The sequence below is a fragment of the Suricata suricatta genome, chromosome 17, assembly GCF_006229205.1.
Source record: "Suricata suricatta isolate VVHF042 chromosome 17, meerkat_22Aug2017_6uvM2_HiC, whole genome shotgun sequence".
Classification (NCBI taxonomy): Eukaryota; Metazoa; Chordata; class Mammalia; order Carnivora; family Herpestidae; genus Suricata; species Suricata suricatta.
In genome coordinates this window covers 43,881,178-43,908,354 of record NC_043716.1, presented here as the reverse complement: position 1 = coordinate 43,908,354, position 27,177 = coordinate 43,881,178, and the positions used below count along the sequence as shown (strand labels likewise).

The window sequence follows — 27,177 nt, the reverse complement described above, 5'->3', positions numbered from 1 at the left end:
AGAGTGGCTGACCAGTTTACATTCCCACCAACAGTGTAGGAGGGTGCCTGTCTCTCCACACCCTCACCAGCATCTATAGTCTCTCAATCTGTTCATTTTAGCCACTCTGACTGGCGTGAGGTGGTATCTCAGTGTGGTTTTGATTTGTGTTTCCCTGATGATGAGTGATGTTGAGCATTGTTTCATGTGCCTCTGGCCATCTGGATGTCCTCTTTGGAGAAGTGTCTGTTCACGTCTTCAGCCCATTTCTTCACTGGGATATTTGTTTTGTGGATGTGAAGTTTGGTGAGTTCCTTGTAGATTTTAGATACTAGCCCTTTATCTGATAGGTCATTTGCAATTATCTTTTCCCATTCTGTCGGTTGCCTATTAGTTTTCTTGATTGTTTCCTTTGCAGTGCAGAAGCTTTTTATCTTGATGAAGTCCCAAGAGTTCAGTTTTCATTTCCCTTGCCTTTGGGGATGTGTCGAGTAGGAGACTGCTGGCAGTGGAGGTCTAGGAGGTTTTTTCCTACTTTCTCCTCAAGGGATTTGATGGTTTCCTGTCTCACATTCAAGTCCTTCAGCCATTTTGAGTTAATTTTTGCGTCTGGTGTAAGAAAGTGGTCTAGTTTCATTCTTCTGCATGTTGCTGTCCAGTTCTCCCAGCACCACCTGCTAAAGAGGCAGTCTTTTTTCCATCGCATACTCTTTCCTGCTTTGTCCAAAATTAATTGGCCATACATTTGTGGGCCCAGTTCTGGGTTCTCTATTCTATTCCATTGGTCTATGTGTCTGTTTTTGTGCCAATACCATACTGTCTTGATGATGACAGCTTTGTAGTAGAGGCTAAAGTCTGGGACTATGATGCCTCCCGTTTTGGTTTTCTTCTTCAATATAACTTTTGCTATTCGGGGTCTTTTGTGGTTCCATACGAATTTGAGGATAGTTTGTTCTAGCTTTGAGAAGAATGTTGGTGCAATTTTGATGGGGATTGCATTGAATGTGTAGATTGCTTTGGGTAGTAATGACATTTTCACATTGTTTATTCTTCCAATCCATGAACAGGGAATGTTTTTCCATTTCTTGGAGGACACCTGGATTTTAAAATTAGGCTCCAAATACTCTTGTTAGGAAGAAAACCTGGAGACTGGAGCAGTAGTCCTGAAAACATGGTCTCAACTCCTAAATGACTCAATTCCAGGACTTAAAAAGTCGTTTCCATCACTGATGCCAGAGGAATCTCAATGCTGATTATCTTCAGAATTGAGATTTCCTACCTAAGAGTCAAAGGAATTCCCCTTGAGCTGGTTACATGCCTAAGTTTTCTCAACTAGTGACACATGTGATCAGATAAGCAGTGTTGATATTGACCACTTTTCTAGAGAGACTCATTAGGTCAGTTCAAAAAACAATTTCTATAAATACAGAGTAGAGTAAGAACTTGTTCAAAGAGGTGTTAAAATGATCTGTCAACTAAAAGTCACAGCAAAATTAAAGGTGGGGGTCAGATGAAACATATAAAATGAATGAAATAGAAGAATGAAATCTACAAACAATTGGCAAAATGTTGATAATATCAAAGCCGGGTTTCAGGTCGAGAAGAGTTCAGTTTGACATTCTCTCTACCTTTGTGTGTGTTTGAAATTTCATAATAAAAAGCTCTAATGAATATATTAAGTCGAACCATATGATATTGCTGGTAGTCAATTTCTGATGTACAAAAGCAGCCATATGGATCCAAACCAATATGCTACAACTTAAATACTTAAGATAAAACTAAGCAACGAGATAAGTGAAAACAAGAGAATATCAGAAAGTAACTCATGCATTTATCATATATACATAAACACACACACACACACACACACACACACACACACAGAAGAAAGCACAGGATTAAAAAGTATTGGAGTGGAGAAGGTCTTCCTAAGTATTACATGAAATAGTGAAGATGAGGAGGAAGAAGACCGATTTCACAACAAATTTTAAACTTCTAGGGGTGCCTGAGTGGCTCAGTTGGTTAAGCATTGTACTTCAGCTCAGATCATGATCTCGTGGTTCATGAGTTTGAGCCTCGCATGGGGCTGTGCTAATAGCATGGAGCCTGGAGCCTGCTTCCAATTCTATGTCTCCTTCTCTCTCTGCCCCTCCCATACTCATGGTCTGTCTGTCTGTCTGTCTCTCTCAAAAATAAACATTAAAAGAACTTTAAAAAATTTAAACTTGATAGCAAAATGAGCCATCAACAAAGTTAAAAAAAACAGATATCAAACTAGGAAAAAAATTCCTTGCAAAATCAGAAAGAAAAAGACAAACAACCCAACAGACATAGACAAGGATATGATGACACAATTCAAAGAATTATGAATGGCTAATAAACACATGAATTTATGCTTAATGTAATGGGGGAAAACATATATCAAAACCACCTTCATCTCTTAGTAGCCTAGACTGGATGAAATCTGACTAGTGCTTGGTAGAGTAGCAATACTCAGCCACGGAGCCTCTACAGTTCTTGCCTCCTTGTGCAGAGAAGTGTGTGGTTCTTTTACATCTTCTCTGCTCCCCTAGAGTGGGAAGTGGTATAACCAGAGGAAGAAACGATATGCCACAGGGCAGAGGGATCTAAGTTACTGGATGTTAATGGAACCTGACCAGATACTTTCTTTAATGTTCTTCTGTGCCAGGCTCCCACAAATAAGTGGGCAGCATGAAAGCTTCGATCATCTAGAACTGTATTATTCAATATGGTAGCCACTAGCCACATGTGGCTGGTTAAGTTCAAATTGATTAAAATTAAATTTTAAATTGGTTCCTCAGTCTCATTAGCCACAGTGCAATGTGACCAGTGGTTACTATACTGGACAACAAAGGTATATAACATTTACATTATAGCAGAAAGTTCTTTTGGACAACATTAATAGTGTACTTCTGTCAACCAGTCTATTCTTCACACAAAGCCTAACATCCCAGGAAGATAAATTTCTCTATAACTTTTCCTTTATCCATCACCACCTTTCATTTTTAGAAATTATACTACTGAATATATTAGTTCATATCCCACCTGGGAATCCATCCATATTGTAATCCTTGTATTTCCACCCTCCCCCCAAAACCAACTGTTACAAGGTATGATACTGTGTGATGCTATCTGGATACAGGTTATCTAGATATGGGCGTTTTCTGGAGTCTTTTGAGAGAATGGCTTTCTATTAATTCATAATAGCAAATCATACCCCAAAAAGATTGGGCTCAGATAAATTCTCCTGCATTTTGCCTGGCAATGAGCCATTCAAAACCCCCACAGCAGCCCCAAAGTCAAGATCAGAAACCTGGGCTTATCAGAGTTGGTAAGATCGAAGCTGCTGCCATTACGCTGAATAATAGGCATTTTTAGTCAATGCTTCAAAGAGTTGACTAACACCTCTGACAGTCACCCCCCACCAGTGTCCAGACAGGGAAGCTTTCAAAGGGAAGGAGTTTGAATCTACAGTCCTTTTCTGGTCTCCTGGGGCTAAAAAGTAAAAGCGTTAGGAGCCTGAAACCTACCCTTCCAAAGCAAAGTGAAACAGAATGGATACCTAGCATAGGTGAATGGAAAAAGTCACTATTTCTTTCCGCTTTTATGTGCATTCTAATTCTACAAGGGCCTACAACATTCAGATATATACCATCCATATTCTCTGCAAAAAGGAAAGAAAGCCCACAATCATATTCTCTACAAAATCCTAAATGAAACCAGAGCTGTTTGGCATAGTGCAGCTTGAACTTGGCTTCCCTGCACCAACTTTAAAAGTCCTCAATTCCACACATAGTACAAACAGTGAAATGCCATGGCTCCTGAAAACAGCTCTATAAAAAGAGAATGCACAGTTTTCAAAATCTTGATACCAACACTCTGCTGCTCAGGCTTTGAAAGTCCATTCCTGCCTGACCACCTTAAATATTTGTGGTTTCTGTCTGGCAGCTTCTCTGAAACGAAACACATACACTTTCTCAGTGTAAGTCTGCTCACTGTAACTACATACCACTTTGGGAACAGGAATTCAGGAGAGCATAACTGCATAATTAGGCTCCAACACAATTGAGCTTTTGATTTTGTATCTACTTCTGAAAACTCCCTGCCAGTCTGAGTTTGGCAATCCCTCCAAAACCCAGTCATGTCAGAAGTGTGAAAAGCACCAACAATGAAGTGACAATTTAACTTCTCTGCTACTGGCAGGACACAGAATGAGTAGCTGGGGACAGAACTCAAGAAGACTTTCCTCCTTTGAGGCCTGAAACAGCCTTAGAACATACACAGCAGCAGGACTCTGGCTTCCGAGACCACAGTATTTCCACCAGGCAACCTCTGATACCCTTGCAAGCTTGTGAATGTATCTTTTTCAGGAAGAACAGCAGCTATATATGTGGATTTGTGCTAACGAAGTTTGGAGGCACTAAGATCCTCTGGTGGAACTAATCTAGTAGGAGGAGCTTATTCTCATGGGTATGCTCTTTCCAAATGCTCAAAGCTAAGGCAAAGGAGGGGTACCAGTGGGAGAGAATGGCACAGCAGGAAACATATTGAAAAGCACACTTGGGCACATATATACCCCATATATGCATACACAGGTTACCGGAGTTCTATATGCTTTTTAAAAGTTATTCTTTAAGGGGCATCTGGGTAGCTCAGTCTGTTAAGCATCCAACTCGTGATTTCAGCTCAGGTCATGAACTCACAGTTGTGACATCAAGACCCCCACTGGGCTCAGCACTGATAGTGCGGAACCTGCTTGCGATGCTCTGTCTCTGTCTCTCTGCCCCTTCCCTACTCCCCTACTCACTCAGTCTCTCTCTTTCTGTCTGTCTCTCTCAAAACATTTAAAAGTTCTTCCTTAAGGGGCACCTGGCTGGCTGAGTCAGAACATGTGACTCTTGGTCTTGGGGTTGTGAGCTCAAGCCCCATGTTGAGTTTTAAAAAAAAATAAGTTTTTCCTTAAATAACTTTAGAAATTAAGTGGAGTCCTATTTTTCTCCGCTGAAAACTTCTATCCTGACTTCCTACAAAACACTAAATATTAACAATGGAGAAAAGGACAAAAGTGTTTCACATTACTTTCACTTCCCTAACAAGGTAAGATACTGAATATAGACTGAAAAACTCCCTCCTTCTATGTCCGCAAATGATCTGAAATCTTTCACAACTAATAGACTTTCTGCAGCTTCCCATGACCCCAACACATTATAAAGAAATTTCCAAGTCACTAACCTGGCCCTGATGTGGACAAAGCCAGGGTCCAGGGCTGCTCTACTGGGCTGGGAAGAGCACCACATCACAGGAGAATCTTGATCCTCTTTAAACTAATTTTTTATTTTTATTTTTTGAGGGAAAGAGAGAGCAGAGGAGGGGGCAGAGGGAGAGAGAGAGAAAACCTTAAGCAGGCTCCACTCTCAGCATTGAGCCTGACATGGGGATCAATTCCGTAACCCTGGGATCATGACCTGAGTGGAAATCAAGAGTTGGATGCTTAACTGACTGAGCCACCCAGCTGCCCCCTGATCTCCTTCTGATGCTCACAGGTGGCACAGTGTCAGTTATCTGGAAGTCATAACTCTGAGTAGAGCTGGAGCCCTGACTTCCTCCCCTAGCAAAATGGTGGACCCCACCAGAGTAGAATAAGAGCAGAAGAATAAAACATCAGCAGTTGAAATGACTTCCAATTCTAAGACCAAAAATAAAATTCAGCTGGTAAGCCAAGCTAAAGGTGAAAATCGCCCTTTTATGCCAAATCAACCCCATCACCTAGCCAGTGAGCCCACAGGGATCCCTCCAGGGAAACAGCTTCCTCAAGCCTGATGCTTTCTGAGACCGCAGCACACATGAACACAAACACTAATCATTAGGCAGACTTACCGCCTCTCCCCGTTGTGCTCAAACTTGATTCTGACGTCACTCTGTCAAAGGAATGACAGACAGGTTAGCGGGTTCTCTGGCATGTGTTATCCTGCCATTCTCAAGGAAGCTTCAGGTAGGCCTTTAGCAACCTTAGGCAAACATCTCTAATGGCTCCTGCTCCAGCATCTCTACTTCCATACGCATTCCTTTCCAGTGACTTGTAGCCTTTGGGTCTTAACCTCAGGGGCAACAAAGCTCTTAGGACAAGATCCCTAAGTGGCTGCCCAGCTCAGCTGCTATGCTGACATGTTATTTCTAAGTTCATACACTCTATTTCCACAACTGGCTCTGCACTTTCTCCTAACATATCACCTCTTGGCCCGGACACTTTTCCTTCTTGGCTGATGTGACTGAACAGAAAGAGAGAAATCTTGTGATGGATACTTCCTAGCTATGAGTCCACAAGCAAATTACTTATGCTCTATGAGTCCTAGTTTTCAATGTGTACAGTGAGGCTAAACATAGCTGATTTGCAAAGCTATGGGAACTAAAAAACATAATGTACATAAGATATCTGAATCATAGTAGACATGTGGCTGCTGCTGCTACAATGAATTTCCATGACCCTTTCAAGACTACCTCCAGAGGGGTAAAGTGGGACCCCCGGACAAGTTACCTTAGAATTGTCTGCAGACTTGTCTTAAGTGACTATCATCGGTAGCCTATAGATGCAGGACGGCATGGACCATGTCTATCTCGTTTCTGTACCACAAGTGACAAGCAAAGGGAATGGTATACACTATCTGTGCTTAATATTTATTAAATGGATTAACTGGGTGAAGAACAGAATTGAGTGTAAATATCAGAAACAGAAGGAAGTAGAAGCATTAGAATGTTAGAAAACAAATCGAGGAGGAAGAGATATTGTAAAGGGCAAGTGAGTTTAAAATGACAGGAAAAGGGAAGAGATATTACAGAAGAAAAGAACAGGTATAGAAAAAAATAAAACTAAGCCTGTCAAGAAACCAACAAATAGATGGAGGAGAGAAAGAGTGCACAGTGAGTGAAAAGTATACTGAGAAAGAAAAATTAATAGACTGTGGCTTGGAAGAAAGAAGAAAGTTTCAGAGTATCTTTAGATGAGAAACACAAAGCAGATAGAGAAGTCGACAGAAACAGGACAGAATGTGAAAGGTGGGGTGGGTACATAAAGAACTTCCTTTTTCCAAGAAATGAGAAAGCTGGAATTCTCTTACAATCTACTGAATTGGAGGGGTGGTTCTAACTTACATCCTAAAAATGACTGAGATGGGACACCTGGCTGGCTCACTTAGTTAGGCCTCCAACTCCTGGTTTCAGCTCAGGTCATGATCTTGCAGTTTGAGATTGAGCCCTGTGTCAGACTCTGCACTGACAGTGTGGAGCCTGCTTGGGATTCTTTCTCACCTTCTCTCTGCCCTTCACCTGCTCGTGGTTTTTTTTTTCCTCTTTCTCAAAAACAAACTTTTTTCTTTTAAGGCTGAGGAGGCACCTAGGTGGCACAGTGGGTTGAACATCTGACTTCAGCTCAGGTGGCAATCTTGCATCTGTGGGTTCAAGCCCTGCATCTGGGTCTGTGCTGATAGCTCAGAGCCTGAAGTCTGCTTTGGATTCTGTGTCTCCGTCTCTGCACTCCACCCCCTCCCCTGTGTCTGTCTCTCAAAAAAGAAAATAAAACGTTAAAAAAAATTTTTTTTAAGGCTAAGGACCTCAAAGAGCTTTTGTTTACATAGATTGTATCTACTGATATTTGCTATATTAGAAATTAAAACAAAATTTATTTTGTTCATTTTAAAACAATTTAAAAATATTTCATGTTAACAAACACAGTTATAAAAAAGAACTATATTTTTAGAGCTTAGTGAGAGAATACAAATCTCTTTAATGCATGGCTTAATAGAAGGCAGCTAGATTCTCATGTCAGCTTCTGCTTTTAATCTGTTGTGAAAACACATATCATGCAGCCGCTGGAAAACTCTACTGTACCTGCTTAAGAGAATGAGGGTAAAAAGGGCAAGTGACATTTTCGTATCAATATGAAAATAGTTTTGACATCACGGACCCCCTGAAAAGTTCTTGGGAACTTCCTGGGGATTTCTAGACCACAGCTTGAGAATCACTGAATCAAAGTATACGAATGCCATCCTCTATCCCATTATTTTAAAGACAAGGTGGAAAAGTTCATATACTAAACAGTAGATGGCAAAGCTCTCACTCTGCTGACCTGTAATGTGACAACTCTTCAGAACACAGCTCTGATCTTGCCCTCTCATTCTTTAATGTAACATATGGACCACTTTATCCATTAATAGTATGATAGTAGTTAACATTTACTGAACATTTACTATGTATTGTTCTAAGGCAGTTACATGTATCAATTAAACAAATCCTCACAACAAATACTATTATTGTCCCTATTTTACAGAAGAAACTGAGTTGCAATGAACTTAAATAAGTTCCTTCAAGATCACCATATTTTGCTACAACTTAAGTGTCACACAGGCAAGGGAGGTTTATTTTACTCACAGATGCAGAGCTTCAATGGGACCTTACTTTTTGGAACTCTTGGAGGAGATGGGAATAATAATGGAGTCAGAACCATTATTGGTACCAATAATGCAGCAAGCTATGGGGCCTGGGGACCCAGCAGCAGATGCTTTGGCTGAGGTTGTGACTAGATAGGGATGGAGGAGGTAGAATGGGAAGGCACTGTGCCCCCATCTGGTCTGCACTCTGGGTGAGTGTAAGCATGTGTGTGTGTGTGTGTGTGTGTGTGTGTGTGTGTGCGCGCGCGTGCGCGCGCAGGCACAAAAATATGCAAACAGAAAGGTGGAACAGTGCTGCAGAGAAAGTTATTGTGTGGATTTAAGGTTTATACAGGTGAGAGCAGTTGTCTGTCTTCTTTTTCTCCTTCCCTGAAATGCTGAGCAGTTGGCATGGCGAAGGCCCTCCACAGCACAGGGTCTAGACGCACTGCTGCACATGGCTATGTCACCTCCAGCTTCCTACAGGCTCTAGTGTCACAGCTGGCTCGGGAGTATCCAAGCACTCGCCAAAGTCTGCAACCCTGATTGCCACTGCAGGTGGGTTAGCAGAGCCTTTCACCTCTTGCTGCTCACAGCCCAGCACGTCTTGGTGTAGTTTGCATTATTAGTATTTTTTATTAACAGAATCTATTTTTAGAACAGCTTTAGAGTTTCAGAAAAATTGAGCAGATAGATCCCACATACGCTTCCTCCCACCAAAGAGTTTCACTTACTATTAACATCATACATTAGTATGGTACATTTGTTTTTGTTACAATTAATTAACCAATATTGATGTATTAACTAAAGTCCCTTAGGGTTCATTTCTGTTGATTTAAAATAAAATTGTATTCTTTTGTTGCTTTTTATCTCATTTTTATATCAATAAGAACATAGAGCAATAGCTCTTATTCTTAAACTGGGACATTATACTTTGATGTACTCGTGACGGAATCCCCTCTGTCCCTTTGTGGGACTGGAGGAACTGAATTGATTTCATGATGGCCAAAATCCAAGCACTATTCCATGTGAATTCAGTTAGAAAGGGAATTAAACTTTTGCCTTAAACCACAAATCACTCCTACTCAAGACCAACTAAGCCTGTGATTAGTAAGCAGTGTAAACAAAGATGCTTAGCACTCTGAATCCTCTCTGTGATGTGGTGACAGCCTTTCCAGGGCAGGATGCTGGCATGTACCACATGGTGTGCCCACATCTGCCAAGCTCCTAAATCCAAGTTCCCCCTGTCAGGCTGACCAGAATAAGTCATGGGTAAGAAAAGTTCAGATAACATAACTGTATACAATTCCTCCTGCCAACAATTCTCCTTGCCTCTCTGAGACATTTCACACTGGTGGTCAAGTTCTCTCCTGCCCTGCATTCTGTGACCCTATCCCAGCCCAGGGAACCTGCCACCACTCTAACCACTTCTGCTTCTTTGCTGGTTCCTCTTCCTCATGTCTTCTCCCACCCCTCCCCCACATGTTGATGTTTGGACTTGTGGCCTCTGGATTTCTCCTGCTTTCCTCATATCCTCTCTTCAGTAAGAATAACAAATGGGCAACTTGAGGGGCACGTGGGTGTCTCAGTTAAGTGTTCGACTCGATCTTGCAAGGTTCAGGTCATGATCTCACGATTTGTTGAGATCAAGCCCTGCTTCGAGCTCTGTGTCAACAGCGTGGAGCCTGCTTGGGCTTCTGTCTCCTCTCTCTCTGCCCCTCTCCTGCTCACGCTGGAGCACACATGCTCCCTCCCTCCCCCACTCTCTTAAAATAAATAAATAAACTTTAAAATTTTTTAATAATAAAAAAAGTAAAAAATAGGCAACTTGTAAATAGAAAATTTCCAAATCTCTATGACCGGCCCCAATCTCTCAAGCAAAACTTCCTGTCTGCCATGTATTTGAGACAGATTAACCATTGTTAAGAATGTGACACCAGAGTCAAACCATCTGGCTTCAAACCCTGGCTCTACAACCTCCTAGGTGTATGATCTTGAATTTGACTAGCCTGTGACTTGGTTTCCTCATCTGTGAAGTGCAAATAGTAACAATATTTATCTTACGGAGTTACCAGAAGAATTAAATGAAATAATTAGGTAAAGATATGACAATGGTACCTGGCACTAGTAAGTGCTCAACACAGGTCCCATTAGCTTTTAGCCAAAACCCTTGGGGCCAAAAGTGTTTCAGAATGCATTTTCTAGACTTAGAGAGGCAGTATGGTATATATTAGGTGCTCCGGGGCAGCGCTTCCTCAGCACAGGCAGAACAGGAGCAGGTATCCCCCAAGCACCTCTGCACTGCTTAGCCTCTCCTGAAGCTACTTTGGGGCTTTGTGACTAGTTCTAACCAAGAGCTGGGAATGTAACGGAGGTCTATGATCTCTTCCCTGGCAGTCACATGTTTCAGGTCAGTAGGGCCACCCTCAATCAGGACCTGACTGTGGGGAACACTGTCCTTCCCTTCCCCATACTGGATATTGTGTTCAGTCACCTAAGACTTAGAGTTTTTCTGCTAACATAGTACAAGCTAGTTTTTGTAGTGAGAAGTATGAATACTCACAAAAAGTGGAATAAATAGAGACTATAAATAGTCCTATGTCCACTCAAGCCAGGTTTTGCTGCTAAATGAGTTTGCCACAAATTTACAAAAAAAAAAAAAAAAAAAAGTTTTTCAGTTTCCAGTACCCTTTGGATTTCAGAATTGCAGATAAAGGACTGTGGACCTGCAAAACACACACACACGCATAAAGTCTGAGGGGTGTGTGTGTGTGTGTGTGTTTTAACTATGATCTCAAACTCAATGTAGCTACATGGGTGTCTGCATGTGGACAGACCCTCCTAAACTGCACGTAGCAACCACCCTCCTACACTAGTCTCCTTTCTCAAACTGCCATTTTTAACACTGGTACCACTGCTCTCTTGGCTGCAGACAAACCTCGGAGTTCCACTTGATTCTTTCCTTCCTCTCCCCTCCAATTCTCCCTTCAAAGGCCTCTGGGACAGGACCCTACTTCCCATTCTCTCTGCCCTCACTCTCACTGAGCCCTGCACTTCTTGTTTCTTCTGCCATCTCATTCTACATTCCTCTGCATTTTCAGTCATCTAGCCACCGCTTTCCTATGTCCCCTCCTTGTTCAAAAAGTAATCAGTGACACCCCTGACTTATAGTGTCTAAATCCTCAGCTGTCATTCAAAGCCCTCTAGAATTTAAGCTCACTCAGTTTACCTAGCCATCTCACACTGTCCTCAGCAGGACTGCTCTCGCCAGCCCAACCAATGCCCACTCTATTTCCTGAAATACGCCATGTTCGTTCTTTCCCCTAAGCCTTTAGCCATTCAGTTTCCTGACCTGGAGTGCCACCCTTCTTCCTGTCCACCTAGCTAAACATTCACACATTCCTGCACAGTCTAATTAAGTGCTACCCCCTCCAGACATAACTCTGTAACTCCTACAGCTCAAGTTCACCTTTCACTTTCCTGGCCTCCTATAGCACCCACTAGCTGTACCATATATTTAGGCATAGTTGCATCCTACCTCAGTTTCTTTTTTTCATATAGTTCTCATTTCCCAATAAGACTATATGACTTCCAGGGTACAGGGAACATACTTCTTTGTACGTCTAAGAGGCTTGACTACAGGCACATGCTGAACTGAAGGGAGAGGTGCCATCCCTGCTAAGAAAAAAAGTTCCAGTATAAAAATTCAGGTCTAGACAAGTTCAAGTCACCTGCCCAGCATAGCCATTCTCAGCAGGAGAGTGCAAGCCTCTTGATTGAGTTACAGATTTGAGAACTCAGCAGGGGCAATAGGAGTAACCAACAATGATGCCAAACTTAAGTAGAAATAACCTTGTCAAAGTCTAAACTCAACAACTGGGCACGAAATCCAAGAAAGCTCCCAGGGATCCTTGCAAAAATCAGGGTTTATTAAACAAATGTTTGTGAACTATTTTGACTTGACACAGGCCTCAGCTAGCTATTGTTCAGAGTACCGTCTGTCTGATTCTGAAGCCCTCCTTTTTTCCACATTTGCTATGTCTCTTTGATGGCTCCTATAGTTTTGGTACTGAAGTCTTTATTTTGCCAAAGATAATAAAAGAAAAATAAAGGAAAACAAAAATAATTTTGTGTGGTTCTGGAAAGTCCTGAGAGATCAATGGAAGAGATGATTATAAAGCAACTTTCTCTGCCCTAGTTCTTTCCATCTGCTCAGTCCTTGCATTGTGTCTGGCATGCAGGAGCAGCTCAGTGAGCATCTGAATGAATCAATGACTGAATGGTGTATTGCTTAGCTATTGCTACCTAATAAACCACCGCTACACACACACACACACGTGTGCACACACATATGTATGTATAAAATATAAATAAAGCAACCTTCTTACAAAATAAAGTATCAGGTTTGTATATTGCTTTATGTTTTATTTTCAAACTAGCCAGACTATCTTATCTAAAACCCTTGAAAGAGAAAGGAAGACCTGAAGAGCCAGGTCTGTCACAGTAAAACTAAAAGACAGTCTGCTCAGTCACTGGCCTTACTGGAGAAGCAGACCCTAGAATTTTCCTCCTTTAGAACTGATAGCCAAGAGCCATGTCCTGCTAATGCCTGCAAGGAGGAAAGCAACTTTTCCATTCTGAAGCACCCACTAGAGAACACCTGCAAAGTCAGGCCCAGAGCCTGCATGTTGTTCAAGCCTCTACTTACCAGTTTGATAAGATTTGAGAGAAACAGGAATTGAGGATTCTATTTCTTCCTCCACTGGGATTTTTAGAAATTAGGCCAGCTTCAGAAATTTGCAAAGAACTATCTGATAGACAGTAATAACAATCCAATAATGGTAGAAAACCTTAACCTCTTCAGTTCCATGACAGTATGCAGAGTTCTGATTAGAGGCTTTCACGGGACTCGTACCCGCAGTGCCAGAACATAACAGAGTGATGTAATCACTACCATTTTACATGTACACCTGTTTTATGACGTTCAAAATGTTTTACATTCTGCCTATGATCTTACAACAACTTTAAGAGACAGACACAATGGGCATTATTTTATCTGCATTTCAGATGGAAAAACAGGTTTAGAAAGATGATTAGATTTATATATAGTAAAATTACTGTGACCAGGAGTCAGAAGATCTGGGTTTGCTTCCTGGTTCTACTCAATACCTTTGCATAAGCACTTTGCAAACTTTTAAGTATCATACATATGCTTACAGTTGCTGTTAGTGCTGTTAACTGTTATTGTTGAAAGTAGAAAGCCTTCTGTAAACTGTAAAATCCTAGGTTAATGGATTACTAACAACTCCGTGACTTCTAGGCCAATGCTCTTTTCAGTACACTAAGCTGTCAACTTCACAGAGAAATGACACCTATTGATAAAGCACTGTGACCTGATGACTGCTAAAGGGGTGCTGCTCATCACCACCTGCAAAACTGTCCATAGGCTCCAACAACACCTGGGATGGGCCACACATCTAAGATTGTTCAGCCAGCTCTAACCAGGCTGTAGGCTTCTAGGGATCTAATGTACAAGACGAAGAACACAGAGAACACAAATCCTTCCTCCTAGCAAATAGTTCATAGTCGAGCACTTCATTGCCCATGTACGTCCATAGCTGCTCAGAATGCTTAGTTGTTGCCAAACGCATTCTCTTTTTCAATTAGTTACTCAGCTTGCTCACTTAGGGAAGAGGATGCCTGAAGACCTGCTAAGCAGAGATATTAAATTAGGTTTTCCAATTCTTCCAGACCTCAGCTCCCAAGCAATTGTCAATCCATAGCTCCTCTGGCTTTTCTTTGCTGTGTCCAGCTTGAGCACTAAAAGGCTCTGCTAATCTTAGCACTGCCCTTGGCCTGCACTGCCCTTCTAATGCTGCAGTAAGCGCTCTTTGCCTCGGTCAGTGCCATCCCCTTCCCAAAAAAGCAATCTTTTCTGCTGGCCAAAACACTTAGTTACTTTCAACTGGGACTCTGCAATTTGGATCTTTAGCCCTATTTGACATTTCCTAGCACAATTTGGCATCTCATAGCCATTTAAATTAGGTTTTGATCTTTCATCCCTCTCTCCAAAGTATGGACTTCCTGACAGAGGAACTAGTAATGGAGAATACAGTTTATTCCTATCCCAAGCCTAAGCAAACAACAACAACAACAATAAATAGGGATTCACTCTGTAAATTGTAAAGTCCTATGTTAACAGATTGTTAACACTGGCAGACTCCTAAGCCAGGTTCTTTTCATTACACGAAGCTATAAACACATCTCCCTCTACAGGTTTCCTCCACCCCCATCTTACCCCATCCTTCCTAGAAATATATTCACTGAAACTTTTCCCCCCTTTCTGCTTTTGGATTTTGCTGAAGAATACCTCTCTTGGTCAGAAGCTGAACATCGACTACAATTCCTAGGAGAGACCATTCTACAACCTTAACTTTATTAAGGGGGAAAAATGATCTTGACATTTTCATTGCCCTTTTGTCCGTTATTAGTATACAACTCTGAGCTTCCATTTCTAAACACCCATGCTAGCTTCACAGACCCCCTAGATCCCCATGCCTCCTGATACAGAATCTTAGATAAGATTCTCACTAACGAGCTTATCACAATGTATAGAAACACATGACCTGTGTGGAAGAATGAATATACCAATGAATTGCTAAACACCTCCAAGCACGCACTTAATTTCTTGCCCAGCAAACCAACAGTCCCTTATATAGTATATAAAATTATGTTGTGCTGTCCAAGACAGTAGCCCCTAGCCACATATGGCTATTTAAGTTTAAATTAATTAAAATTAAATAAAATCTAAAATTCACTTCCTCAGTTGCTCAATAGCTGTGTGTGGCTAGTGGCTATTACACTGGACAGCACAGATACAGAACACTTCTATCACCACACAAAGTATACTGGACAGCACTGATAGATGCTGCTTATGAATGATACTATTCTGCAGATTGGTGACTAAAAGCACAGAACACAGGTAATAAGTAACCCATGCTCCCTCTGAGTCCATTAAAATGACTTGTCTAGGAAATGAACTCCACAGTCTCCCAGCACTTGGATCAAATTTGAAAGCACATTTTAGCTTTAATGGGTAATTTGGGTCCTTATCAAAAATTTCTTTTTCTTACTGGCCCCTGCACATGAACTTGTTGTTACTATAGGGCTATTAAGAAGGACTGAGCTGCTGCCACTGTGTTTTTTCTTTAGAAACAAAAAAACTGAGGTTAATAATTTGTATCCTCCATGCAACAAAAAAAGTTCGATGACATTCAAGTAAATTGTGGGTCCTCAGACCCACTACCTCTTAAGGTTACTTCCTAACCAGCAGTGAATCCTTTTCACAGTCCTCCCTTCATACCTCTGACTTTACTCCAGTAACACAGCAGCAGACACAGTAAAGATCAGGACTTTTCTTATAACAGTTTTTAGGCTCTCAGCAGAGGATCTCTAGGGGCACCTGGGTGGCTCAGTCGTTTGAGTGTCTGACTTCAGCTCAGGTCATAATCTCACGGTTCGTGGGTTTGAGCCCAGCGACAGGCTCTGCACTGACAGAGCCTGGAGCCTGCTTTGGATTCTCTCCCTCATGGCCCCTCCCCCACTTGTGCACACATGCTCGCTCACGCTCATGCGCTCGTGCACGCTCTCTCTCTCCCCACAAAATAAATAAATAAACATTAAAAAAAAAAAAGGAAAAGAAAAAGAAGGATCTCTAAAAGGTAACTCCCTTCAAGGAATGATCGGGGACCACATCACCCTCCTCTTCCTGGCCTGGTACGTTTGGGCCTTCCAACTCAAGAAAGCTTCCCCTTTTCACCTAACTTATATCCACACTAACAGCCCCATTTGGAGAAAGATCAGCTGACTGGAGCAGCACACTCCACATAGGAAGACAGGAAGGAAAGTGAGGTCATTAGGCTCAAACCTGGGGGAGGGAACTCACTTCTGGTAAAACGCTCCTTCCAAAAGCAGCTTTGAATAGCAAAGAGTTACCACAAGGCAGAACCCACACAATCACAGAATAATGTATGAAAATAGTACAAGAATGGGCCCTGTTCCCCCAGTTCTGTAAGGTGGCCATAAAAATAAACCAGCTTTCTAAGCTAATCCTTCTGTTATATCATGAAACAAAAGAACTCAGGGTCCCTGGTTTTCCTAAAGGCAGGAAATACTCTGGGAGACTATATGTATCAGACCTTAGACAGAAAAATTCCTAGGGCCTTATTCTTTCTCTAGGAACCAAGGATTTTGCTGAAGAATTGGTAAGGTTCTCAGCATGAGTCCACTGTGCCGGTAAAGTCTGTGAGCCAGAGCTTAAACTCGGCCAGCCTAAACTCAAAAAAAAAGAATTGGTAAACGAGGTACAAATATGGAAAGAGAAGGAAGGTTAGCTGATAAGGAAGAGAACCTCAAGGGAGAATGGCATGTACAAATTTTCATCAAATACACCGAACATAGCCGTATGACACAGCACTAGATACCCACTCAGGGGGAAAGCTCCCCATCATCCACTCCTCTCTGAAGGCCCAAGTACCCAGGAAACAGGGAGTTTGTAAATGACATTGGAGATGGGAAGAGGGTTCTCAACAGTGCACAGGTTTAAATGTTAACAAAAATGTAACTGCTTTCCTAAAGAAGCACACAACTCTCCTTAAAGCAGGCACTCTCAACTATCTGAGTTAACATAAGGGGAAACAACTGTAAACAACAATAATAAAATCATTCACTGTTACCTTTAGAATATATTATGTGACATTTGATCAATAAATTTCCCTTCCCAATTATATTTTACATAAGCTAAAACTAAAATTAACTACTTTTTCCTGAGGATACACTGTAAAGTAGCTTAAAACCTTCTGAGAGATTATGAATCTGGATGAAACATCTGCCAGATAACCAGTAAAGGAAAAGTTACATGAATACTGTCCCCATAGTACGTGAAGGAATTATTGTTATTCTCCACAGATACAGCACTTTACACAAAGTCAGATGCACAAGGCTTTGGGAATCCAGATTAGGATCCACACCTGGCTGGTATATACCATGCACCATTTATTTAAAAAAATTTTTTTTAATGTTTTATTTATTTTTGAGAGACAGAGACAGAGACAGAGACAGTGTGAGCAGGGGAAGACCAGAGAAAGAGGGAGACACAGAATCTGAAGACAGGCTCCAGGCTCTGAGCTAGCTGTCAGCACAGAGCCTGACAAGGGGCTCGAACCCATGAATGGTGAGATCATGACCTGAGCCAAAGTCAGACGCTTAACCGACTGAGCCACCCAGGCGCCCCTCACCATTTAACAGACTCTGAAAGAAAGGGACCAACAGCATTCTAACCTGGTATTAGAGTATCCTTGGCTTCTCAAATATTTCTCATTTGAAAACCCCTTCCCAGCAACTATGGTGGGGTCTGCCATGGCCACACACACCTGCCTATTTGGATGACCCGTGTCTTTGCTCTTCATGGTCTCATATCCAGGCACCCGGGGACGTCGGCTCATCTGGAGGGCCACCAGATCCTTCATGATTGAGTTCAATGCCTCTTGTTCATCTGCAATGAAAGAGAGCACATGGGCTAAGATAACTTTAAAACGGACCACAGGAAAGTGCTGAATCGCCAAATTATACACCCGAAACTAGTATTACACTGTAGGGTAACTAACTGGAATTTAACAAAAAAGAATACAGACCAGCAAAATACTACCACAAATTATAAGTTCTGCTCAGGTAAAATGACACATCCTATAACTATAATCACATGAATTTGATGTCTCTGAAAAGTAGATAACTGAGGTCAGACTCTGGCGATTTGAATTTTAATGGAGTCTTAACAAATCTCCCATAAGATTTCTGGCAGCAATATTCACCAATTCACTGGCAGCAAGGGAGGTGCTCAAACACCGCAATTCTTCCAGTGCCAAAGAAACTCAATCAGGAAAAACAGATGAAAAGTTGGAGTGAACAAACAACCAGCACAGTGTGGGAGGGTACTGAGTGCAAAGATGAATTCATGGAGAGCTGATTATGGGACAGAGTCACACACAGACTTATTCTTAAAGCATCTCAGGTAGACGAGAACATTTAAAAAAATTTTTTTTAAGTTTACTTATTTTGAGAGAGTGAGAGTGAGAGTGAGAGAGAGAGAGAGAGAGGAGAGAGAATGAGTGAGCAGGGAGGGGCAGAGAGAAGAGAGAGAGAATCCTAAACAGGCTCCTCACTGTCTGCAGAGCCAGGTATGGAGTTGGAACTCATGAACCGTGAGACCTTGACCTGAGCTGAAACCAGGAGTCTGACTGAGCTACCCAGGTGCGCCTAGAAGAACACATTTTATTTTTTTTCTTTTCTTTTATTTCTTTCTGAGAGACAGAGAGAGACAGCATGAGCAGGGGAGAGTCAGAGAGAGAGGAGACACAGAATCCGAAGCAGTCTGCAGGCTCTGAGCTAGCTATCAGCACAGAGCCCAACGCAGGGCTCGAACCCACGAACCGTGAGATCATGACCTGAGCCAAAACCAGACGCTCAACTGACTGAGGCACCCAGGCGCCCCATAAGAACACATTTTAAAAGGTACCAAACAAGGACCTCAGGTGGCTGCTTTGAACTGAGGTTGTTTTACATGCCTAACCTTTGAGCGCCCCCCTCCCAACTCTTTACAAGTTTATAGGCCTTCTGCTTCCCACAGGGAAATGAAAAGGCAGTTCTATTGTTTTTCTTCCCTAAGTAACCAAGCAATGCATTGTCTCTGCCTTACTGACATTACTTTTAATCCCCTTTTCTTGAAATAGCATAGAGTACTGGAATTCTTATGCATTGCAGACAACTGGCTAAACCCAGAACCCAAACCAGCACAATTCCATGTTTTACAAAATTTTCTCTGGTCCTTCAAGAGATCCTTGTCTACTCAAATAGCATTTGGGAGTTGAAAATAAATCTGTTGATCTGGAAAGGAACGTGAAAAATGAGTTGTTACACTTGTTTTTGGTGACAACTGAGTCCCTTGAGGACCAGAAGCACACCTTAAAAGAATCAAGTACAAAAGACTCCACCCAGAGAGCTCCTATCTTTTGTCTTTTATCACCAGGCCCTGGAAATATTCTAATACCTGTGGGAAGGAAAGAACAGCATGAAGTCTAAGAGGTAAGTCGGTGCCGTTTGCCTCTCCCCTCTTTCTATATCAAATCTGCTCAGGTACCCTTGCCTTCTGAGGCATGCAGGAAAGGAAGGAGAAAGGCACCCATTGTGGAGGTTTCTGGCTGCTCATTAAAGTAAAATTAAAATTAAAATGTGCAGGAAAAATACGAGTAGAGTAGCTTCCCATCTAATTCCATTTCAAAATACATACCAAAGTATGTATGAGAGTTGATGTAGAACCAAAAGGATAAATAAATGGGTTGATGAATGAAAAGGAAGTAGGTGTCTACGAAAAGACATCTGTCAAAATTAAAACACATACATCCTATCAATTATTTTATATTTTCTAGTGATTTCCCTATAGACTCCTTAAAGAAAGAGACTTGCTTATTTTGTTTTGTTTTTTAACTTCCCAAACAAGGTTTAAAATTTAAAGCATAACATCTAAGTTTGGAAGACTGGCTTATATATATATACAATATACATAAGCTTATATGTTATGTATATTTAACATATGTGTATACAATGTTTGGGCCAACTGTAACATTAAATTGGGATCACTATTTGGAGGAACATGATTAGGTATGAGTTTTCTGAGGCATATCCATGATATTCCTAACAGCACAATACACACAGTTTTCATTATCAAGGGAACCACGCTGAGAACTAGTAATTTCTGTTGTCTCAACTCAGATACTGAAACAAGATGGATGTGAATACACATAGAGACACACACCACACATGCTTTTCAAGTCAAATCCACAACAAGGAGGACTACAGAAAGCATTTCTAATTCTGTGTAAGATGAGGCTATTATAAGAGCTGGTTTATCAGGTTGACAAATTCTGTTTCCAGGAAGCTAACCAGTTCCTGGCATGACTTCATGGATAAACTTGTTTGGTAGTTCCAGTGCCGAGACCACACTAGAGGAATGGTTTGGCACTGTCTCTTGAAACCCGGGATAAATGACACAAGGGACACAGGGTAAGAGAATCTGATTTTGTGTCAGAGTCAAAGACATTGCTAGAGGCAGACAGGTTCTTAAACTGATTCCTCAAACTGAGGACGTGGATAAAGACAGGAAGTAAATCAAGGGCTCTTTTAGGCATTTCTTCCTGGATTGAGATTTTAACTTAATTATTAACACTTCAGAATGGTATTTCTTAAAAATAAAAGCAATCAAAAAAAGTTTTAAAAACAAATAGCAGCTTTTTTAGAGTGCAACAGTCATTTATATGTAGTCAGAAAGACCTGGATTTAAGGAGGCTTCAAACAAATCACTTATTCTCCCTAAACCTCAATTTCCTCATATAAAACAGAGATAAATAAAAATACATCACAGAGCTGCTGTGAGAGTTAAAAGAAAACCGAACTTAACAAATTATCCCTCACAGTACCTAACACTTAGTAATGCTAAAAAAAAATGTTGGCTATTATTATCAATGGAGAAAGGTCAATGTTTCGCAAAAGACTGGACACTACTTAATCTATCCTAATGCTTAATTTTATTCCTGAATTTTTATTAGTATTACCAATAACCATTTACTTAGTATTAATATGTATTATACATTAGATAGAAGATACCTCAAGCTGTTCAAACTCTAGGAGTAAATAGATGAATGACACCCAAATACAAGGTTACAGAAATAAAGCAATTGACTTAGACAATATACAAACTAGAGCACATAAATATCTATGTGTAAAAAAATTTTTACACTGTGAGTAGCAAGAGGTTTTATAGATGATTTTACATAACTATGAACAGAATAATGATTCTTTCCGAAAAGCAAGCTTTTCCAGCTATGTAGGAGAGATTAAAAAATAAGAAAGGACCTAAAAGCAAGTGAGGGGTTGAGGAGAAGAAAGCTGGGTAGGGGTTTAACCTCAATGAATATTAATCCTTACTGAGTAGGGTAGGAAGAAGGTATGCTGGCAAAGATTTTAAGAGGTCTGGAAAAATACAAGGGTAACACCACAGCAGTCAGGACCAAAGAAAGACAGTGGCAGGCAAAGTCCAGGTAGGTCCAACATAGTGATAGAGGCAGAAACAAAATTTTAAAGGGAATCAAGAAGCTGGAGATTTAAAAGGAAATTGGAAGTAGTGGAAATCAACAATTCATTTGTGAACTTTACACATGAACAACTTGAGGCTGGAGTAACAGTTAGTGTGCTATAACCTTGAAAAGATTTCCTGAGGATGGAGGTGGTTTGACACACTTAAAAGCTACCAGGAAGAAGCACAGAGGAAGAAGTTCATTCTAGAGATTAAGAGGTTATGACTACAGAGGCAAGTATTCATAGAAAATAGAAAAGAAGGGATCTATGAAACTAGGATTAGAATTCAAGCTTGAAAAGTGGAAGCTCTTTTTTCTTTTAATTTTTTTTTAATGTCTTTTATTTATTTTTGAGAGACAGAGACAGTGCGAGCATGGGAGGGTCAGAGAAAGAGGGAGATGCAGAATCTGAAGCAGTCTCTGGGCTCTGAGCTACCTGTCAGCACAGAGCCTGACACGGGGCTCAAACCCAGGAACCGTGAGATCATGACCTGAGCAGAAGCCGGCGCTTAACTGACTGAGCCACCCAGGCGCCCCGAAAAGCGCAAGCTCTTTAAGCAGTCTTCAGCAGACAGCTATCCATAATTATCCAGCAGCATGTACTTTTTCTTCTTTGGATACCCTGGCCTACGGTATGGGGGCTGCCAGGCAACATACTCCTCTTCTTTCCTTAGCTCCAGCAGGAAGTCAGTCTTCCAGAATGAACAATTACTTCTATCTGAAAGCAGGGTCTTGGGGCACCTGGGTGACTCCGTCGGTTAAGCATGTGACTTTTGATTTCGACTCAGGTCATGATCTCACAGTTTGTGAGTTTGAGCCCATCAGGCTCTGTGCTGGCAGCGTAAAGCCTGTTTCGGATTCTCTCTCTCCCTCTCTCTGCCCATTCCCTGCTCACACTCTCTCACTATCAAAATAAATAAACATTTTTTTAATAAAAAATAAAATAAACAAATAAAAGCAGAGTCTTGGGGCACCTGGGTGGCTCCGTTGGTTTTCAGCTCAGGTCATAATCCCACAGCACATGGGATTAAGCTCCACATCAGGCTCAGTGCTGACAGTGCAGAGACTGCTTGGGATTCTCTCTCTCTCAAAATAAATGAGTACTTAAATAAATAAGTAAAAGAAAAGCAGCATCTTAAGGCACTCCTATTTATGAATTCCCTTGGCCAAAAACCCAGTAAAGTTTCCAGGAGCACTATGTCCTTCAATAAACATTGTTGTCCTATATAACATCTGTTTACTATGTCAGACACCCTTTTCCATATATACAAATTCCCACAGTAACGTTTTCATTGTTTTCACTTAACAATGTTATTTCTTCATGTGGCCAACTCTCTACCAAGTTCTCCCAGATTGTCTGTGTACACTGCTCATCCAGGAGATGCTGTCTTCAGAATGTCCCAAAGTCAGACTTTACTATCTTATTCATTGTGACATTTCTCATACTCCCACTGTCTCCACCTTGTCAATACCTGGACACACATCATTTTATTAAACAAAAAGGCCTGAGACTCAATTCATAAGAAACTTTTTTTCTTCATGGACACGGCTGAACCTGTGCTAGATCTCAAAGTCAAATCCTGGTGTTTATTTTTCGGTTTCTGGGATATCCCATAACAGCCCTTCAAAAATAATGGAGGGGGGAACGCTAAGTGGCTTAACTGGTTAAGCATCCAACTCTTGATCTCACCTCAGGTTTTGATCTCAGGGTCATGAGTTCAAGCCCTGTGCTGGGCTCCACGCTGGATATGGAGCCTACTTTAAAAAAATTTTTTTCTGGGGGGGCACCTGGGTGGCTCAGTCGGTTGAGCATCCGACTTTGGCTCAGGTCATGATCTCACGGTTCGTGGGATCGAGCCCCGCGTTGCGCTCTGTGCTGACAGCTAGCGCAGAGCCTGGAGCCTGCTTCAGATTCTGTACCACCCTCTCTTTCTGACCCTCCTCTGCTCACTCTGTCTCTTTCTGTCTCTCAAAAATAAATAAAAAACATTAAAAAAAACTTAAAAAAATTTTTTTAAGTAACCAATGATCCAAAATTTAAAAATACATATTACAAAGTAAGCCATTGTTTCCTCATAAGAATCAACATATCACTGCTATATTTTATTTTAGTGTTTAATGAAATTAACCTAAAGGTCTGGAAACTATAGGATTATGTAGGTCTATCCCAAAACCACAGAATTGATCTCTTCTTCCTGTGCATATTTACACAGTTTTGACAAAAATGCCTACACCAACTCCTTGCACTTATTTGTTTATATGTTTCTGGTTCACCTTACCTAACTGTAACTTCTTAAGGACAGGATAAATGCAGATACAGGGCCTAATACTGTGCATGACACATAAGAGACATTCAAATGGAGAAAAAATAAAGGAATAGCTTGCTTACGTAGACAGGACCAAGAAAACTGTTTCTTATCCTTTATGTATTCCCCTAAGTAATGTTCAGTTGGATAGATATTTACTTTTTATAAATGCCTAAAATTCAGTTCTAAAATCCAACTGTCATTTAAAAAAATATCAGAAATCTAGTCAACACATGGCCATCTTAACTCATTAAATTGTGACCCCAATTTCAATCAAAACAATTGTTGACCAGAGTCTACATAGAGATTGGTCTAACTGGGAGCTCCCAACAGCCTTGGAACCCTAGAGACACAAGGTGTCTATAAATCACAATGATTCTTACCTCTAACCAAGCTTTCAAACCAGAACCACACCATCCTTAATCCTATATTCAGTTCACCAGAGTTTCCTGTAACATTTCCAAGTTATTACATGTTCTTCAATAACACTTCTGACTGAGTTTCAGACTGCGTATATAAAAAGTCCAATAAACACTAGTGAATTAGTCTTAAGTGTTACTAAGAGCAGTTGCTACTATAATTACTAAAACTGGGATAAGGGCACTTGGGCGGCTCAGTTGGTTTACATGTCCAACTCCTGAGTCTGGCTCAGGTCATCATCTCACGGTTTCTGAGTTTGAGCCCTACTTTGGGTTCTGTGCTGACAATGGGCTTTTCTCTCTCTCCCTCTCTGCCCTCTCCCTCCCCCGCTCTCTTTCTCTCTCTCTCTCAAAATAAATAAATACAATAAACTTTAAAAAGAGTGAAAAATAAAACTGGGAGTGAATTCTAGTGGGACCAACAAAAATGACCAGTCAATCCCAATTATTTTTAATGACCACCTAGTATCAAAGTCCCCCCAAAGGTGAATATTTCCATATTTCCTATTATTTACAGGGATAAGTATAGTTCCCACTAGAAATCTACTGGGGCTAACAACCAACATAAAATTTAACCTGCTTTTATTACCAACTCAAGTTGCTAAATAAGCTTGAGTGTGGGGCTTTGAACAGCTCAGGAAAATATGACTGTTAACCAAAGGGACTCAGATTTGTTTTGGTCCTTTCCTCACTGGGCTGAAGTCTAACAAGTATAATGACTTTACTATAATAATAATTCTGTATGCCTTATCAGCCTCTTGTTATACCACAATTTATTCAGAACGAAAGCAACCAATCTGGGAATTTGAATTTTCATCATATACATCACGAAAGTGAAAACCAGTATTTAAGGAACAGACTGTGTGTGTGTGTGTCTGTGTGTGTACACATATCCTTGCTGAACCTTATATACAGTAAATTAAAGATCTAGGTTCTGGAAGATTCAGTATTTAGCTCTAATTGCATATCAAGCTCATCCACGAAAAACAGAATGGTATGAGAGGAAACAGCTGAAGAAACATAGGCAGTGGTTCTTAAACCAACTTGCCTAATATACTGCAGCCACCATGCAAGTTACTTCCCCTCTCACTGCCTCAGTTTCTTTATGTAAAACTGACATGCAGACCAATGAGAGGGGAGAGTTCCTGGCCCTTCTTTCTCTGGGGTTCTGGCCCCTACCTATACAGTTCCTTTCCTCCCCATCACTGCCCCTCTATATACTCACACACTTAAAATATTTTCTTAAACGTCTTGAAATGTGAAAACAGGGTGACACCTATTTTCACATTAGACATTAAAATGTAATCAACAAATCTGGGCACTCTTACTGATTTAGCAGTCAAGAAAGTGGGGAATGGGAGTCAGCCCACACTTAAAAAAAAAAAAAGTCACATTCACTTTTGGGACTTAAGACTGCCCTCACAAGACAAGGAGGAAAGACTATCACAAACATAGGTTCACAAACCAATTCAAGGATTGAGTTTGATCATCAAATTCCAAACACAAGTTTTGTGTTGAAGGGTAGGACAAGAAGAATTATGTGCCCCATTTATAGTAATAGTAAATATCTGATAAATATTTGTTGAATTCTAGATTTAAATAACAGGCATTAGTGTATTCTTTTTCTGCACACTGTCACAGGAGACTTACCCCAGAAAAGCAAGCATTTTCAAAGCAAAGCATGGGAAGGAAACAGTAAACCCAGCAAATGAACAAACCAAATCCATCCATTACTATACAAGGGCAGCATGGAATAGAACAAGGCAATTCATTCAAAGCCATAGTGTAGAGACAGGCAGCAAAACAATATCTGCCCAATGTGACACAGCATACACTTAACCTACAAAAATGACCTGACCTTGCCATAAAGCAAAGCAAATATTAACATTCCCTCTTCACTGGGCACTTCACAGATGCAATGAATGCCTTTGCAAAGGATCCTTTCACTGAAATTTACTCCTTGATTGTTTAGGACAATACCAAACACTTTGCAAAAGTTGTGATTGTGGATAACAGTATCACAACAACTGATCCAACAAAAGCAGCAAAGAACATCTAAAATGTTATTTGCTTTGTAACCTAGTCCGATAATCATTTGCTAAATTACCAAAAAGGACACGAAAATGTCAAATGCTGCGTGTGGAAGACATTAAAAGCGATTGTTAGATTACATCTTCACAACACAAATGGCAAGAATTGATTTTTTTTTTAAAGTAAATGAACAGATTCTTCTACAGAGTGAATGCTTCTTTAAAACAGTTACATAATTTCTGGGATGCCGCTAACTAAACATGATAGATGTAAAACGTTGCAACCGGATTTTTCAAAAAGTAGGATCTAACTGGCAGTTCCCCACCAATTCCTAACCTCCAGCAATCTGCGTGCGTCTCGCATTTCTCAACCGCGCTGCTGATAACAGAGATTGCCATTTTAATCACCTCCCAGCCTATCTCCCCGCACGCCCTCCCCCCTGCGCTGGGGCGCGCACAGGGCTCGAGAACAAGCCCCGGGAACTCTCGCTGGCCGGCCTGTGTGAGCAAAGGGAAGGAAATGACACAGGCAGGAAAAAAAAGCAAATCAAGGAAAAGACACAACAGCAGCTGGGCCTGCACCAGCCTCCAGGCCGGGCCCCACACTGAGCTCCAGCTCCCCCGCCCTCGGGCTCGTGGTCCGGCTCGCTCGGGCCAGGGCGGACAGCCCCGCCGTGCACGGGCCCTCGATCCCGCCGCCGCCTCCTCGGGATGCGCCAGCCGCGCGGCCCGGAAAGAGGCTGCCCAGTGGGCTCCGCCGGCCCGGACTGCCCTGGCGGGCCAAGAAAAACCGAACCTCCGCCCGGGCCACC

General features: G+C 41.3%; 1 protein-coding gene across 1 annotated transcript in view; it reads right to left on the bottom strand.

Annotated features, from left to right (window-relative positions):
• MAP3K3 (mitogen-activated protein kinase kinase kinase 3) overlaps nucleotides 1-27,177 on the bottom strand; it is an 81,472-nt gene that overhangs the window by 34,325 nt on the left and 19,970 nt on the right. The window contains exons 4-6 of the mRNA XM_029927069.1: nucleotides 26,948-27,137; nucleotides 17,855-17,976; nucleotides 5,878-5,918 (exon numbers count right to left, since the gene is read on the bottom strand). Coding sequence (XP_029782929.1) covers nucleotides 5,878-5,918; nucleotides 17,855-17,976; nucleotides 26,948-27,137 — 353 coding nt within the window. The remainder of the gene's footprint in view (nucleotides 1-5,877; nucleotides 5,919-17,854; nucleotides 17,977-26,947; nucleotides 27,138-27,177) is intronic.